The following is a 15,371-nucleotide window of genomic DNA, read 5'->3' as shown; positions in this document are numbered from 1 at the left end:
TTGTACAGGATACAGCCAGGCCCCTTTCTGTTGGGCCTTGCCTTGTAGAGTGTCTGTCCGTGCATGATATACAGTGGAGTACGGCTTGGCAGCCCGCCTGATCTAATAGAAGGGCGTTACCTAATAGGCTGCGGGTTTGTGACTGTGTCATCTGCATGTGAACAGCGCTCTATGCAAGCCACTTGTGTGCAGTTTTATCATCTAGCAGTCACCTCCCCTCCATTCCATGAAGGTGTGTGTGTGATCTGCTTCTCCTGCACCTGTGATGCCTCCACTTAGTGGGGGTTTAGCTGTATCCTGCTAGAGCATCAGTTTTTGGCCAGGGCGATGTACACACTGCAGCCCAACTTGCTGTGAGTAATACTTGATTTTTGGAGGACATTATCCTCTTATTGTTGCTTTTTTTATATTTAGTGTAGGGACCTACAGACATGAGGTCCCTTGACGAGGGTGTAGGCTTACGTTTTATGGCCATAAATACCAACAAAAACCTCATATTTTTTTGTTTGTACAGGATACAGCCAGGCCCCTTTCTGTTGGGCCTTGCCTTGTAGAGTGTCTGTCCGTGCATGATATACAGTGGAGTACGGCTTGGCAGCCCGCCTGATCTAATAGAAGGGCGTTACCTAATAGGCTGCGGGTTTGTGACTGTGTCATCTGCATGTGAACAGCGCTCTATGCAAGCCACTTGTGTGCAGTTTTATCATCTAGCAGTCACCTCCCCTCCATTCCATGAAGGTGTGTGTGTGATCTGCTTCTCCTGCACCTGTGATGCCTCCACTTAGTGGGGGTTTAGCTGTATCCTGCTAGAGCATCAGTTTTTGGCCAGGGCGATGTACACACTGCAGCCCAACTTGCTGTGAGTCTCCACAGGTAGAGCAGATACCCCGGGGCAACCTTTGGTGCATGTTAGAGTCTATGGGGTTGGTGAATGATGCGGTGCAGAATGAATCAGATGACACAGGGCTTGCAGCTAAGATGTTTACTCACTGTTTCTGAGTCCAGGTGTCAACAAACCAGTTGCCCGGCAGTATACTGGAATCCACTGTCAGGGACTTCCGCCGATCCCAGGTAGTTCAAGAGCCAATGCCGGTGCACCCCTCCTTATGTATTCTCTCTCCAGACTGACTTCTTAGCCTTGACTCTATTAGTTGAACTGGTCTTGGCCTTCACTACAAGACCTGAACAAGGGGCTTGCCTCACTGTTTTTTTGCCCTCTTCCCAGGGGGGCTGTGGCAGGTTGTGGCCCTGGGCGCTTGCAACCATTCCGGGCCTTCGGTGTTACTTTATGAGGAAATGTCTTTATTCCCTCTGTCTGGGGACCGTCCCTGAATGCAGCCAGATCCCTCCACCCGATCTTCCTGTGGAACAGGCCACGAGCCAATATGCCCTTCCGTGGCCCTGGAATCCCTTCTTTCCTTCTTTAGGTGTCACCTGAACCTAACCAGACCCCAGGATCTCCACCAGGGACGTCTTTCTTTCACTCTCTCCTGAGGTAACTACCTCCCTCTCACACTCTCCTCTTCCAGACTAGACTGAACTTGAACTTCCTGGTTCCCTTTCTACTCACACTTTCTGACTCCTCCCACACACCCACCTACTAGGACCCACACCATTGGGACCAGGAATGGGACTTATGGCCCCATGAATACATCTATGGGGGTGGCTGCCACTATCCCTAACCCAGTGTATGCCTACCAATTGGTGTGTGCAGGTTTAGTCTGTGGACCGGCATGTGACCCCATTCTTACCTAGGATGGGACATCACACCTCTGGCTGAGGTGCAATATCCCTCTGGCGACGGAAGCCTCAGGGGCGCCACAAAAGACACAGACAAAGAGACAGGGAGACAGACCGGGAAAGAGACAGACTTGGGAAAGAGACAGATGGAGAAAGAAACAGAGAGATAGAGACAGACAAAAAAAGAGACAGTCAGAGACAGGCAGATGGGGAAAGAGACAGACGGAGCACATTACTTGGCCAATTTAGTTAAAGTGGAAGTGGTTAGTGTGGAATATCTGTGGTGTTGAAATATATGTTGTGAAATGCTTCTATTAGCTTAGTTTTTGCCTTTTAATAATTACATTTCTATCTATTTGTTTTGTGGTTTTTGTGTGCAGAATACATTTTTGTTAATACATTCTATTTTAACAACATTTATTAACCCGGGCGAAGTCGGGTAGTACAGCTAGTTCCTAATAAGCACTGTATGTCACTCTGGCAACAATACATACCTTATAAAAATAAAACGTTCCATGCTCTACTCTAGTGGGAACCATCAATCCACTGGGCATCTCTGGACCATGCTCCATGCTCCCTCTGTGACTTGAGCTGATGCTCCAAAACCTACGATTGACATGGATGGTGTCATGAAGTGATGACTAAATTGAAGACATCATCCTTGACCACCAGAGCTGTAAGGGTGGAGTTTCAAGAGGGGGGGGGGGCACCAATCAGGGTTGTGACATGCCATTTAGACCAACCAATACTCATTAGAATATGGCATAGAACAACATCAGAGTTTATTTATAATATACATTGTGTGCAGAATTATTAGGCAAGTTGTATTTTAGAAGATTTTTTTTTTATTATTGATCAACAACTATGTTCTCAATCAACCCAAAAGACTATTATTATATTAAAGCTTAATAATTTTGGAAATTAGAGTGTTTTTTTTTTAGATTTGGCTATCTTAGGAGGATATCTGTTTGTGCAGGTAACTATTACTGTGCAGAATTATTAGGCAACTTAATAAAAACCAAATATATTCCCATCTCACTTGTTTATTTTCACCAGGTAAACTAATATAACTGCACAAAATTTACAAATAAACATTTCTGACATGCAAAAACAAAACACCAAAAAATTAGTGACCAATATAGCCACCTTTTTGTTTATGATGACACTCAACAGCCTACCATCCATAGATTCTGTCAGTTGCTTGATCTGTTTACGATCAACATTGCGGTCAGCAGCCACCACAGCCTCCCAGACACTGTTCCAAGAGGTGTATGTTTTCCCTCCCTGTAGATCTTACATTTTATTACGGACCACAGGTTCTCTATGGGGTTCAGATCAGGTGAACAAAGGTCTTCCAGAAACTGGCAGTAGGTCTGGCAGTTGAGCTTCACTCCATCCTCAACCCGAACAGGTCCTACAAGTTCATCTTTGATGATACCAGTCCATACCAATACCCTACCTCCACCTTGCTGGCGTCTGAGTCAGAGTGCAGCTCTCTGCGCTTTACTGATCTAGCATCTGGCCCATCCACCTGGCCCATCAAGAGTCACTCTCATTTCATCACTCCATAAAACCTTTGAAAAATCAGTCTTAAGATATTTCTTGGCCCATTCTTGACGTTTTATCTTATGTTTCTTGTTCAAAGGTGGTCGTTTTTCAGCCTTCCTTACCTTGGCCATGTCCCTGAGTATGGCACACCTTGTGCTTTTTAATACTCCAGTAAAGTTGCAGCTCTGAAATATGGCCAAACTGGTAGCAAATGGCATCTTGGCAGCTTCATGCTTGATTTTCCTCAATTCATGGGCAGTTATTTTGCACCTTTTTTGCCCAACACGCTTCTTGCGACCATGTTGGCTATTTGCCATGAAACTCTTGATTGTTCGGTGATCATGCTTCAAACGTTTGGTAATTTCAAGACTGCTGCATCCATCTGCAAGACATCTCACAATCTCTCTTCTGACCCATTTTGCCAAAGGAAAGGAAGTTGCTTAATAATTAAGCACACCTTATATAGGGTATTGCTGTCATTACACCACACCCCTCGTCATTACAGAGATGCACATCACCTGATTTACTTAATTGGTAGTTGGCTCTCAAGCCTATACAGCATGGAGTAGGACAACATGTATAAAAATTATCATGTAGTCAAAATACTCATTTGCCTAATAATTCTGCACACAGTGTATGCGGTGCTGTCTGGATGATACATGGAGCTTGTAAAGGGTAGAGCAAAAGGGTGGAAACTACTTTTAGATGTAAAAACTGAAGCCAGATTCCCTTTACACAACTAGGTCATTTTCTGATGACACATTCCCGTTACAGAAAATACAGTACAAACCGAAATTAGTGAATCTGACAAAATTCTTATTTGGCAAATTAGCTTGAATTTGGCTTGGAAATTCTGTCCACAGAATCATTTATTTAAATACATTTATTATGGTTTGTGGTGTCTCTACTTTTGTATATTATATACTGTATACTTCTCTCCCCAGCCCTCACCTGTCCCAAAATGCAACTGCCTCTGGATCCGGTCACCCTTCAGTGCATTCCTGTATCCCCGGAGCTACTCCTTACCTTGTCCTTTGATGTCATAACATGCATCATCCTGCCGCCGCTAGCCCCCATTTTGCTGAATTCAAGTGAATTGAATCTACGGGTTGAACTAGATGGACTTAAGAGTCTCCCTTCAACCTTAAAAACTATGATACTATGATAATATGATACTATGAATCAGAAAATAATTGGATTCTGGGAAATCACATGTTACTTTTTATAAATTCAGAGTAAATTGTGATTGCTGCTTTGCTCCAATCTATTACAGATCATTCCTGCCAGCCTAGTACATTCCGAACATCTACTTCACTCACATAACGCATCACCAACAATATGGGGCAACTATAGTTACTGTATATGCAGTGAATCACTAAATGTGAAGCTCCAATGTGAGGGATATATACCGTACTTACTAGTTTTAGTTTAAAGAATTTATTAGTAAAAAAACCCACATTGTACTTGTGTGCTTGTTTGTTAACATTGTCTGTTATTTATGACAATGACATAAAGATGTGATACATAATGTTACACACAATTCCTACAGTGAGACAGATAATTTTGATCAGTTTACCCTTCTCTCATAACTATATATCTTGCACCACAAATATTAAGGTTTAAGTTGTGCCCTGACATATTCCTGTACTTTTTGTTACTGACAGAATATGATATTGTTGAGGCTTATGAAGTGGACAAAGATGGGAATTACGTCTCACATGACATCAGCCACAGTCACAGACGCAAGAGATCAGCAGATAGCGGCGCTGTGCACCTCAAGATTCATGGATTTGGAAGTGATCTGCATATGGAATTAAAACATGCAAGTAATTTAATGGCTTCAGGATTTACAGTACAAACATTTAGAGATGGAAGGACCAAGTCCACTGAAGTATACTCATCCCAAGACTTCTGTTTTTATCAAGGAACTCTGCTGTCCCAGAAGCACTCTACAGTAGCACTATCCACGTGCAATGGCCTGGTAAGTGAGTCATCTATTGGGAAAGGGATATTTGTCATTACCGCTGCTGGTAGGTTAACTGAGGATTATGTAGTAGCTCAATGTTTTTTGTTAGCAAGTGACTGAAGAGGTCTCCATCTAGACCCAAATTACATAAAATAAAGTGCACTTTATATTTTTGCTCATAGAAAGTTTTATTTTTGAGAATTGAATATATTTTTATTAACATAGACCAATCTTTTGAAACAACCAATACCTTTATTTTGCGTGGGTAATCTAATACAGACTTTTAAATGGACACATATGATTCCAACAATGTATTGTCTTGTATGCAAACTATTAGAAATATGTTATATAATATGCATGTTGTGCTCTATAATCCCTATACAGTCCTGAAACAATCTGCTAGTTTTTGCAGTTACCTCTCACTACTGTATAGAAAGTCTTCAAAGCAGAAGAGGAGAAGGGGTTAACACCGTGCATTCTCCGAAAGAGATGTAGAATTGTTGATTAATTAATAATAGTATAGAATACTGTGTATGTATGTGTATATATATATATATATATATATATATATATAAGCATGGCACTCCTGGGTATGGGCGCTCAGGTAAGATCCGACCCCGTAATTCTAATGAAATTATGACCAGGCACTCCAATACAGTGACATTGCAATTTAAGATTCATCAGAAAATCCAGTATGTGAAAATGTTTTGGTCTTACAGTTTTCAACGCAAGATACAGCTGCTGCAGAAGCCATGGGGCATAAGGCCAGGTATAGTGCACAGGAACAGGAGGATAGCGTGGATATCGCTGTGTTGCTGGAATAGATGATAAAAGCCAATACCCTGGATGTAGCTGAAAGGTGGTTTATTTCTCAACGCGTTTCAAAGTGGATCCCCCATTTCAGAAAAATTAGGTAGCTTTCCTGAAGAAAGGGGAATGAGTGGAGAAATAAATCACCTTTCAGCTACATCCAGGGTATTGGCTTTTCTCATCAATTTCCCACAGCGCAGCGACATCCATGCTATCCTCCTGGTTCCTGTGCAACGTCCAAACTTGAGAATACCCCTTTAAGAAGGATTTCCAGTTTACTGTGATTTTAACACTCAACTAAAAGCACTTTTCAGCTTTCTAGAACTAGACTGCACTATCACATTTATTACATATGTGAAAAGAAGTTTACAATTCCCCTTTTTCGGGTAAAGCATACAAGCTTGGTAGCAAGCTAGCATATACTATAAATGATGCACATCTGTATTGCCCTTTACAGCAAGCTAGCATATACTATAAATGATGTACATCTGTATTGCTCTTTACAGCAAGCTAGCATACACTATAAATGATGCACATCTGTATTGCTCTTTACAGCAAGCTAGCATATACTATAAATGATGCACATCTGTATTGCTCTTTACAGCAAGCTAGCATATACTATAAATGATGCACATCTGTATTGCCCTTTACAGCAAGCTAGCATATACTATAAATGATGCACATCTGTATTGCTCTTTACAGCAAGCTAGCATATACTATAAATGATGCACATCTGTATTGCCCTTTACAGCAAGCTAGCATATACTATAAATGATGCACATCTGTATTGCCCTTTACAGCAAGCTAGCATATACTATAAATGATGCACATCTGTATTGCCCTTTACAGCAAGCTAGCATATACTATAAATGATGCACATCTGTATTGCTCTTTACAGCAAGCTAGCATATACTATAAATGATGCACATCTGTATTGCTCTTTACACCAAGCTAGCATATACTATAAATGATGCACATCTGCATTGCTCTTTACACCAAGCTAGCATATACTATAAATGATGCACATCTGTATTGCTCTTTACAGCAAGCTAGCATATACTATAAATGATGCACATCTGTATAGCTCTTTACAGCAAGCTAGCATATACTATAAATGATGCACATCTGTATTGCTCTTTACAGCAAGCTAGCATATACTATAAATGATGCACATCTGTATTGCCCTTTACAGCAAGCCAGCATATACTATAAATGATGCACATCTGTATTGCTCTTTACAGCAAGCTAGCATATACTATAAATGATGCACATCTGTATTGCTCTTTACAGCAAGCTAGCATATACTATAAATGATGCACATCTGTATTGCCCTTTACAGCAAGCTAGCATATACTATAAATGATGCACATCTGTATTGCTCTTTACAGCAAGCCAGCATATACTATAAATGATGCACATCTGTATTGCCCTTTACAGCAAGCTAGCATACACTATAAATGATGCACATCTGTATTGCTCTTTACAGCAAGCTAGCATATACTATAAATGATGCACATCTGCATTGCTCTTTACAGCAAGCTAGCATATACTATAAATGATACACATCTGTATTGCTCTTTACAGCAAGCTAGCATATACTATAAATGATGCACATCTGTATTGCCCTTTACAGCAAGCTAGCATATACTATAAATGATGCAGATCTGTATAGCTCTTTACAGCAAGCTAGCATATACTATAAATGATGCAGATCTGTATAGCTCTTTACAGCAAGCTAGCATATACTATAAATGATGCACATCTGTATTGCTCTTTACAGCAAGCTAGCATATACTATAAATGATGCACATCTGCATTGCTCTTTACAGCAAGCTAGCATATACTATAAATGATGCAGATCTGTATAGCTCTTTACAGCAAGCTAGCATATACTATAAATGATGCACATCTGTATTGCTCTTTACAGCAAGCTAGCATATACTATAAATGATGCACATCTGTATTGCCCTTTACAGCAAGCTAGCATATACTATAAATGATGCACATCTGTATTGCTCTTTACAGCAAGCTAGCATATACTATAAATGATGCACATCTGTATTGCTCTTTACAGCAAGCTAGCATATACTATAAATGATGCACATCTGTATTGCCCTTTACAGCAAGCTAGCATATACTATAAATGATGCACATCTGTATTGCCCTTTACAGCAAGCTAGCATACACTATAAATGATGCACATCTGTATTGCTCTTTACAGCAAGCTAGCATATACTATAAATGATGCACATCTGTATTGCTCTTTACAGCAAGCTAGCATATACTATAAATGATGCACATCTGTATTGCTCTTTACAGCAAGCTAGCATATACTATAAATGATGCACATCTGTATTGCTCTTTACAGCAAGCTAGCATATACTATAAATGATGCACATCTGTATTGCTCTTTACAGCAAGCTAGCATATACTATAAATGATGCACATCTGTATTGCTCTTTACAGCAAGCTAGCATATACTATAAATGATACACATCTGTATTGCTCTTTACAGCAAGCTAGCATATACTATAAATGATACACATCTGTATTGCTCTTTACAGCAAGCTAGCATATACTATAAATGATACACATCTGTATTGCTCTTTACAGCAAGCTAGCATATACTATAAATGATGCACATCTGTATTGCCCTTTACAGCAAGCTAGCATATACTATAAATGATGCACATCTGTATTGCCCTTTACAGCAAGCTAGCATATACTATAAATGATGCACATCTGTATTGCCCTTTACAGCAAGCTAGCATATACTATAAATGATGCACATCTGTATTGCTCTTTACAGCAAGCTAGCATATACTATAAATGATGCACATCTGTATTGCCCTTTACAGCAAGCTAGCATATACTATAAATGATGCACATCTGTATTGCCCTTTACAGCAAGCTAGCATATACTATAAATGATGCACATCTGTATTGCTCTTTACAGCAAGCTAGCATATACTATAAATGATGCACATCTGTATTGCTCTTTACAGCAAGCTAGCATATACTATATGATGCACATCTGTATTGCCCTTTACAGCAAGCTAGCATATACTATAAATGATGTACATCTGTATTGCTCTTTACAGCAAGCTAGCATATACTATAAATGATGCACATCTGTATTGCTCTTTACAGCAAGCTAGCATACACTATAAATGATGCACATCTGTATTGCTCTTTACAGCAAGCTAGCATATACTATAAATGATGCACATCTGTATTGCTCTTTACAGCAAGCTAGCATATACTATATGATGCACATCTGTATTGCCCTTTACAGCAAGCTAGCATATACTATAAATGATGTACATCTGTATTGCTCTTTACAGCAAGCTAGCATATACTATAAATGATGCACATCTGTATTGCTCTTTACAGCAAGCTAGCATACACTATAAATGATGCACATCTGTATTGCCCTTTACAGCAAGCTAGCATATACTATAAATGATGCACATCTGTATTGCTCTTTACAGCAAGCTAGCATATACTATAAATGATGCACATCTGTATTGCTCTTTACAGCAAGCTAGCATATACTATAAATGATGCACATCTGTATTGCCCTTTACAGCAAGCTAGCATATACTATAAATGATGCACATCTGTATTGCCCTTTACAGCAAGCTAGCATATACTATAAATGATGCACATCTGTATTGCTCTTTACAGCAAGCTAGCATATACTATAAATGATGCACATCTGTATTGCTCTTTAGAAAGCAGTACAAATTCAGGAAAGTAGGGGTTTACTTTCAATAGACACCTGGGCACCTCAGAATACCTTTCCATAGTAAAATATTTACTTACTGTATATGTGACCTTCAAAAATCCAACAAAAACGGTGTGGGTTTTCATGTATTATCAGTAAGGAAGATTACTTGGATTGTAACAAAAACACAAAATATTTCCCATGAATTGTATCAAAAGAGGAAACAAATGTTACACACGAAGAATGATTTACAAAATGTAAGAAAATAAACCTCAGGAAAATAAAGTCCTATTACCCAAGAAAGAAGTTCTGCGAAGCCCCATCTTGACTTCTGCACAATTATCTATAAAACTGCTGAAAAAGTCTGAATACAGTGCTCATCTATTTCCTGCAGTCCCATAGACAATGAATGAAGTAAAGGTCGATAATGTCCACCTCTGTTGTATACAAAATGGGAAACTGCCGAGTCCAGAGCTCTGTTCCTTGGATCACAGGGGTCTCAGTAGTTAGACCCCCACTAATCAATAAGTTGTTCTCTATCCTAATCAACAATGTGGTAAAAAAAAAGAAATGGCTGCACATCCAAAATTCATAAGTTGATCTAATGCCGCTAGGCAAAAAATGAAATGCCTGAACATTAGGGTCTTGGTTTAACATCCTGATCAGATCAGACTGTATGAAGCCCACTGCCACGTCATGGCGAACCTCTGAGTGGGTCCCTAACTCTGATGCTTTAATGGTGTGGAACCGTGTGCCAACTTCCACCACAGCGACAATGCACCAGCAGAGCAGGTGACCTGGTGCCTCAGAGCACTCATGCCGCCAGGCTGAATCCCCACGACTCCAGGCCACACCGCCCCACAGACACAAAATCACTGCAACAATGGCCGCCACACAGCACAAACACACTGTGAAGGGAGCAGATTAACTCACCTTACACCTTCTCTATTCTAATGATGGGTGATAAATTATAATATTAGGAATAACCCTTTAATGACCCAAGTCATAGTGTCCTGTGTTCACTCCCAAGCCAGCATGCTCCAATTTTCTCTTTTAGTAAAAAAAAGTTATGTATGATCAGTTAAGGTATGTGTGTGTGGCGCCACAGTAGTGTTGCCCCACAAAGGTCAATACTATGCCTGGAAGCCAACTCCCTTAGTCAGTAATTACCTACAAACAATACAGTTCCTACTCGGGTCAGCAGGGGGAGCTCTAACCTAGTAGTCTGGGGAGCTCTGACCTGGGGGAGGAGTTAGAAAAGCGACAGTTGAAAGCTGACCGTTGAGAGAGGAGCTTGAGTGAGGAGCTGGAGTCTGGGGCTAAGATAGCTCAACCCAGACAAGCAAGGTCAGCAGAGAGGCACAGGAGGAAGATTCTGGGTAGAGTGGAGCTGAACCGGCTCGCCTCATAAGAAAATGACAAAAAAAGGACACCGGAGTCCGTGGTTGCCAGGGTGTTGAGTCCCGATAACCCAATCCAAAGGGCAGGAGGACTGCAGGTCTCATGGCCTCAAAACAACCCGAAGGTACAGCCGCACATCAGGGACCCGGAGTCGTTGCCAGCAGAGGCACCAGTGAAGGCCCGTGCAGCCTACCATACGGGTAACGGGTAGTACCACAAGTCTCAGCAGAGAGATCCTCCGTTGGACTAATGCAGCGGTGTCCTGTAGAAGAGAAGAGGGGTATAGGGAGAAGGCCTCAATACTCAACTGGCCAGGGAGATAACGCCCAACGCCCAACTGCTTCCAGGCCAACCGGATCGCTACCACCATCTGTACCGGTCTCCCAGGACTTCACCGATTGTTGCAGAGTAAAAGGAAGGAGGTAAAGAAACTGCTGTGTTGCTCCATTATTATCCGTATCCCGACCCTGCATCCTGAAGTTCACCAGGTTCTCAAAATAGACTTTCCAACAGTGCCCCGTGGGCCCGCTCCACCTGTGGGGAGCAAGAGATCACCTCAGCTGCACCATTACCAACTGCCCAGGTGGCGTCATGAACTTCATCTTATCCAAAAATACAACTCCCATCATCATCCTCCCCTTTATTGTTAAGACACCGCCAGGGTCACGGAGCCAGACCCCCGCCACCGCTGGCATCCCTGGACTAGTCCGGCTCGGTTCCGTGTGCCCCCGGCCTTGGGGCGGCGTATCACGTGCATGCTGCAGAAAATTTCCGGAACCTAAAAACTGCAGCTTGTGGCCGAAACACCTTTTGTTTCAGCAAAAAAACACCAAAAAACGCATGCATTTTTTGGTGTGTTTTCTGGAGCGTTTTCATGCTATGCATGTTTTTTTTAGTGTATTCAGTGGCTGGAAGGATTGCAGAAGAAATGCAGAACAAAAATACACAAATAATTGACATGCTGATTCTTTTTTCTGCATCCAAAACTGCAATGAAGAAAGCAATGTGTGCAGAGCATTTTTCAATTCTCATAGACTTTGCTGGGAGAAGGAGAAACATGCAGTTTAGTGCTCTAAACTGCACCAAAACAGGTCAAAAACGCATAATAAAAACCGCACAGCCTTAAAGGGAAGTAGAGATTGGAGCAGATGTCATAACGTAATATTCTTTTTTTTTTTTTGTGGCAGTCATAATTCTGTCTTCTTTACTACAGAATGTCATAAAGGCTACGCAGCGACATCGCTTTCAATGTCGCTGGTGAAAGCACCCGCCCCCGTCGATTGTGCGTCACGGGCAAATCGCTGCCCGTGGTGCACAACATCGCTAGGACCCGTCACACGGACTTACCTGCCTAGTGACATTGCTGTGGCCGGCAAACTGCCTCCTTTCTTGTGCGGCATCACAGCGTTGTCACACGGCAGCCATCCAATTAAAGCGGAGGGGCGGAGAGCAGCCGAAAGAAAATGAGGCCCACCTCGTTGCCGGAGGACACAGGTAAGGTGTTGTTCCTCATTCCTGGGGTGTCACACGTAGCGATGTCTGCTGCCTCAGGAACGACGAACGTCCTGCAACAGCAACGATATTTGGGATTAGAATGACATATCAACGATTAGGTGAGTATTTTTGATCGTTAGTGATCATTCGTACGTTTCACACGCAACGACGTCGCTAACGAGGCCGGATGTGCGTCACGATTTCCATGACCCCAACGACATATCGTTAGCGATGTTGTTGCGTGTAAAGCCCTCTTAACTCTATAAGAGCAGCTACCTCTCAGCTAACCTGACATCTTGCGCATTACATGGACCTCTATTCATTTACATAATTTTAATTTAAAATCCAGAGTGTAAATGTGTGGCTTCCAAGAGAATCTGTCAGCAGCTTGTATCAACCTTATCTAAGATCAGTGTTATGTAGGAAATAAGACCCTGATTCCTGCGATGTGTCACTTAGTTTACTGGATGTAGCAGCTATAATACAATCAGTTTCTCTCCTGTACATGTAGCAGAGCTCAGAAAGCTGACCCCACCCACATCACAGCTTTCTGTATATATTTTATATTGACAGTAAGCCGTTAATTAGTGCTGAAGGTGTGCTTGAACCAGAAGACATGTGGGCAGTCATAATCTCCTGATGATAAAACAGTGATTGCATTGAAATTAAAGCATACAGCCTAATAAGTGATACATCTGTTGCGGGCAGAGGGTGACTGACCACGTCAGGGAAGGCTACCTGAGGCGCTCGGATCCGGGATCGTGGCTGGGGCTCGAGTGGCAGCCGGATCCGGGGGTCTTGCAGCGGCCTGTGGCCCACAACAATAAAAAGGGGGTATTTACAGGGGAAGAGTTTGTCAGTAACGCCACCCGTGGGTTGCGGTGACGGATGGTGACACCGCCGCTGCCTTGGTATGGGACACCCGGAGCTGATGGAGCGGGGCAGCAGGATGGTATCCCCTCCACGGGTAGGGGAGGTATTGTCCCGGGGTCCAGGTGTACGGGAAGGAATGCTGCAAAGCGTGTTCTGCAGGGCTGGACCGGGTGGTAATGGTGTACTCACAGTTCCAGAGAAATTCACACAGAGTCCAATGGTAAACCAAATTGCCAGTGACCAGTGACCTCCGGCGGGTGTATTCGGGTCCCACACCCTGGTACAGCAAACAGGGGTCCCTTCCTCCTGCACTTAGTGTTTGTAACCTTAGTTTGACTATTCCACTTGAAACGGGGAAATCCACTCCCAGTGTTTCTATGTGTTGGGAGCTGTGGCCCGCGAAAACTGACCCGTGGGATCTTAGCAGGCAATTGCGGAGCCCTGTCCCCCTCGTTGGGCTTCCGTCTCGCTCTCTGAGCTTGCTGGTGGGACAAAACATGGAATCTTGTCCCCGGCTGGCTAATTGACAAGGAGCTTGAAGCAGTCCTCGCCCTAGGGTCCAGGCACCCCGACTGTGCACGACCTCTGGACCGGATTCCCGCTGTCGGCACCGGCGGGCTACAACCCTGCCCCGGTCCACTTAAGGTCTCCCATGACAGGATCTCCGTCGCCTGTGGCCCTGTCTGCCGACTGCCATCTAGTCAGTAGTCCAGGGGCTCCAACCTCTGACTCCGCTGTCACTCCACACTCCTCTCACTTCCTCTCTCCGCACTGAACTCTGACTGTCTTGTTCCCTCCCAGAACACCTGAGGACCCCTAGGTGGGCGTCACCATACGCTTGGTCCTGCCCACTGGTGTGTCCCTACTGTCATGGGGGGTGACTAGGCTTTGCTGGCTGATGTTGTGTACCTGGGTGTGGGTTTGTGTTGGTATGCCAAGGAGGATGGAGTCCTGCACCTGGAAGATTTGTGCAGTCTCTGTGACAACCTGGTTTTGCCAGGGCGTCACACATCACTGAAATCAGCCACTACCTTATGCTGCCTTCAGATTAACAGCAAAAATTTGCTGACAGATTCCTTTCAATAGCTTATTACCAGGCGCTAGAAATGTCAGACCTATTCTTCTTCTTCTTTTTTATTTATTATAAATCGTTATTGCTTTGTTAAAGGAATGGAGTAGCTCATCTAAACTGTTATAATATGTGAAAATACTTTATATTCTATCAGTTCAGCAACAGATTCAAGAGTAGCTTTTGTAGGTGTGCCGCCCCTGCAGCGGATCGAACCGCTCGAATCCGTGTGATGACTTGTGGCTCGAGGGTCTCCGGACCCGGGGGCTTGGGGCCACTTCTAAACGTAAAAAGGGGGGGTATTTACAGGGGAGGTATAGTTCGTGATGCCACCCGTGGTGTACGGTAATGAAGGGATACCACCGTTGCCGATGGTAGTACCCGGGGTGATGGAGTAGAGCAGCAAGGTGTTGTGGCCCTCCACGGGTAGGGGGAGGCCCCGGGACTCGGTGGAATGCTGTAGGGTGCAGAGATCACTCAGGTACTCACTCAGTCAATAAGCAGACGCTGACAACCGGGTAAACCAAATCGGAGTAACGCTGCCGCTTGAGGGGAGCTCATCCGGGTCCCGTCCCCTATAGTGTTGCCTGGTGATCTGTGACCTGCCTCCTGGCACAAGTTTAACTTCAACGTAGTGGCCCAGTAGTCTGAAACTTGCCGGGCCCAGCTCCCCACTGTGGCTAAGTGTGGGAGCCTGCTCTTAGGGCTCATGCTTGGGATTTTCTTGGACCGTTTGTTTGGAA

The 15,371-nt window shown here is 43.3% G+C and overlaps 1 protein-coding gene across 1 annotated transcript in view; it reads left to right on the top strand.

Annotated features, from left to right (window-relative positions):
- ADAMTS16 (ADAM metallopeptidase with thrombospondin type 1 motif 16) overlaps positions 1-15,371 on the top strand; it is a 547,822-nt gene that overhangs the window by 10,983 nt on the left and 521,468 nt on the right. Inside the window, exon 3 of the mRNA XM_075314921.1 lies at positions 4,953-5,269. Coding sequence (XP_075171036.1) covers positions 4,953-5,269 — 317 coding nt within the window. The remainder of the gene's footprint in view (positions 1-4,952; positions 5,270-15,371) is intronic.

The sequence above is a fragment of the Anomaloglossus baeobatrachus genome, chromosome 6 (assembly GCF_048569485.1).
Source record: "Anomaloglossus baeobatrachus isolate aAnoBae1 chromosome 6, aAnoBae1.hap1, whole genome shotgun sequence".
NCBI classification, from domain to species: Eukaryota; Metazoa; Chordata; class Amphibia; order Anura; family Aromobatidae; genus Anomaloglossus; species Anomaloglossus baeobatrachus.
The sequence above is the reverse complement of the archived record's forward strand: the minus strand, read 5'-3'. Positions and strand labels throughout refer to the sequence as shown.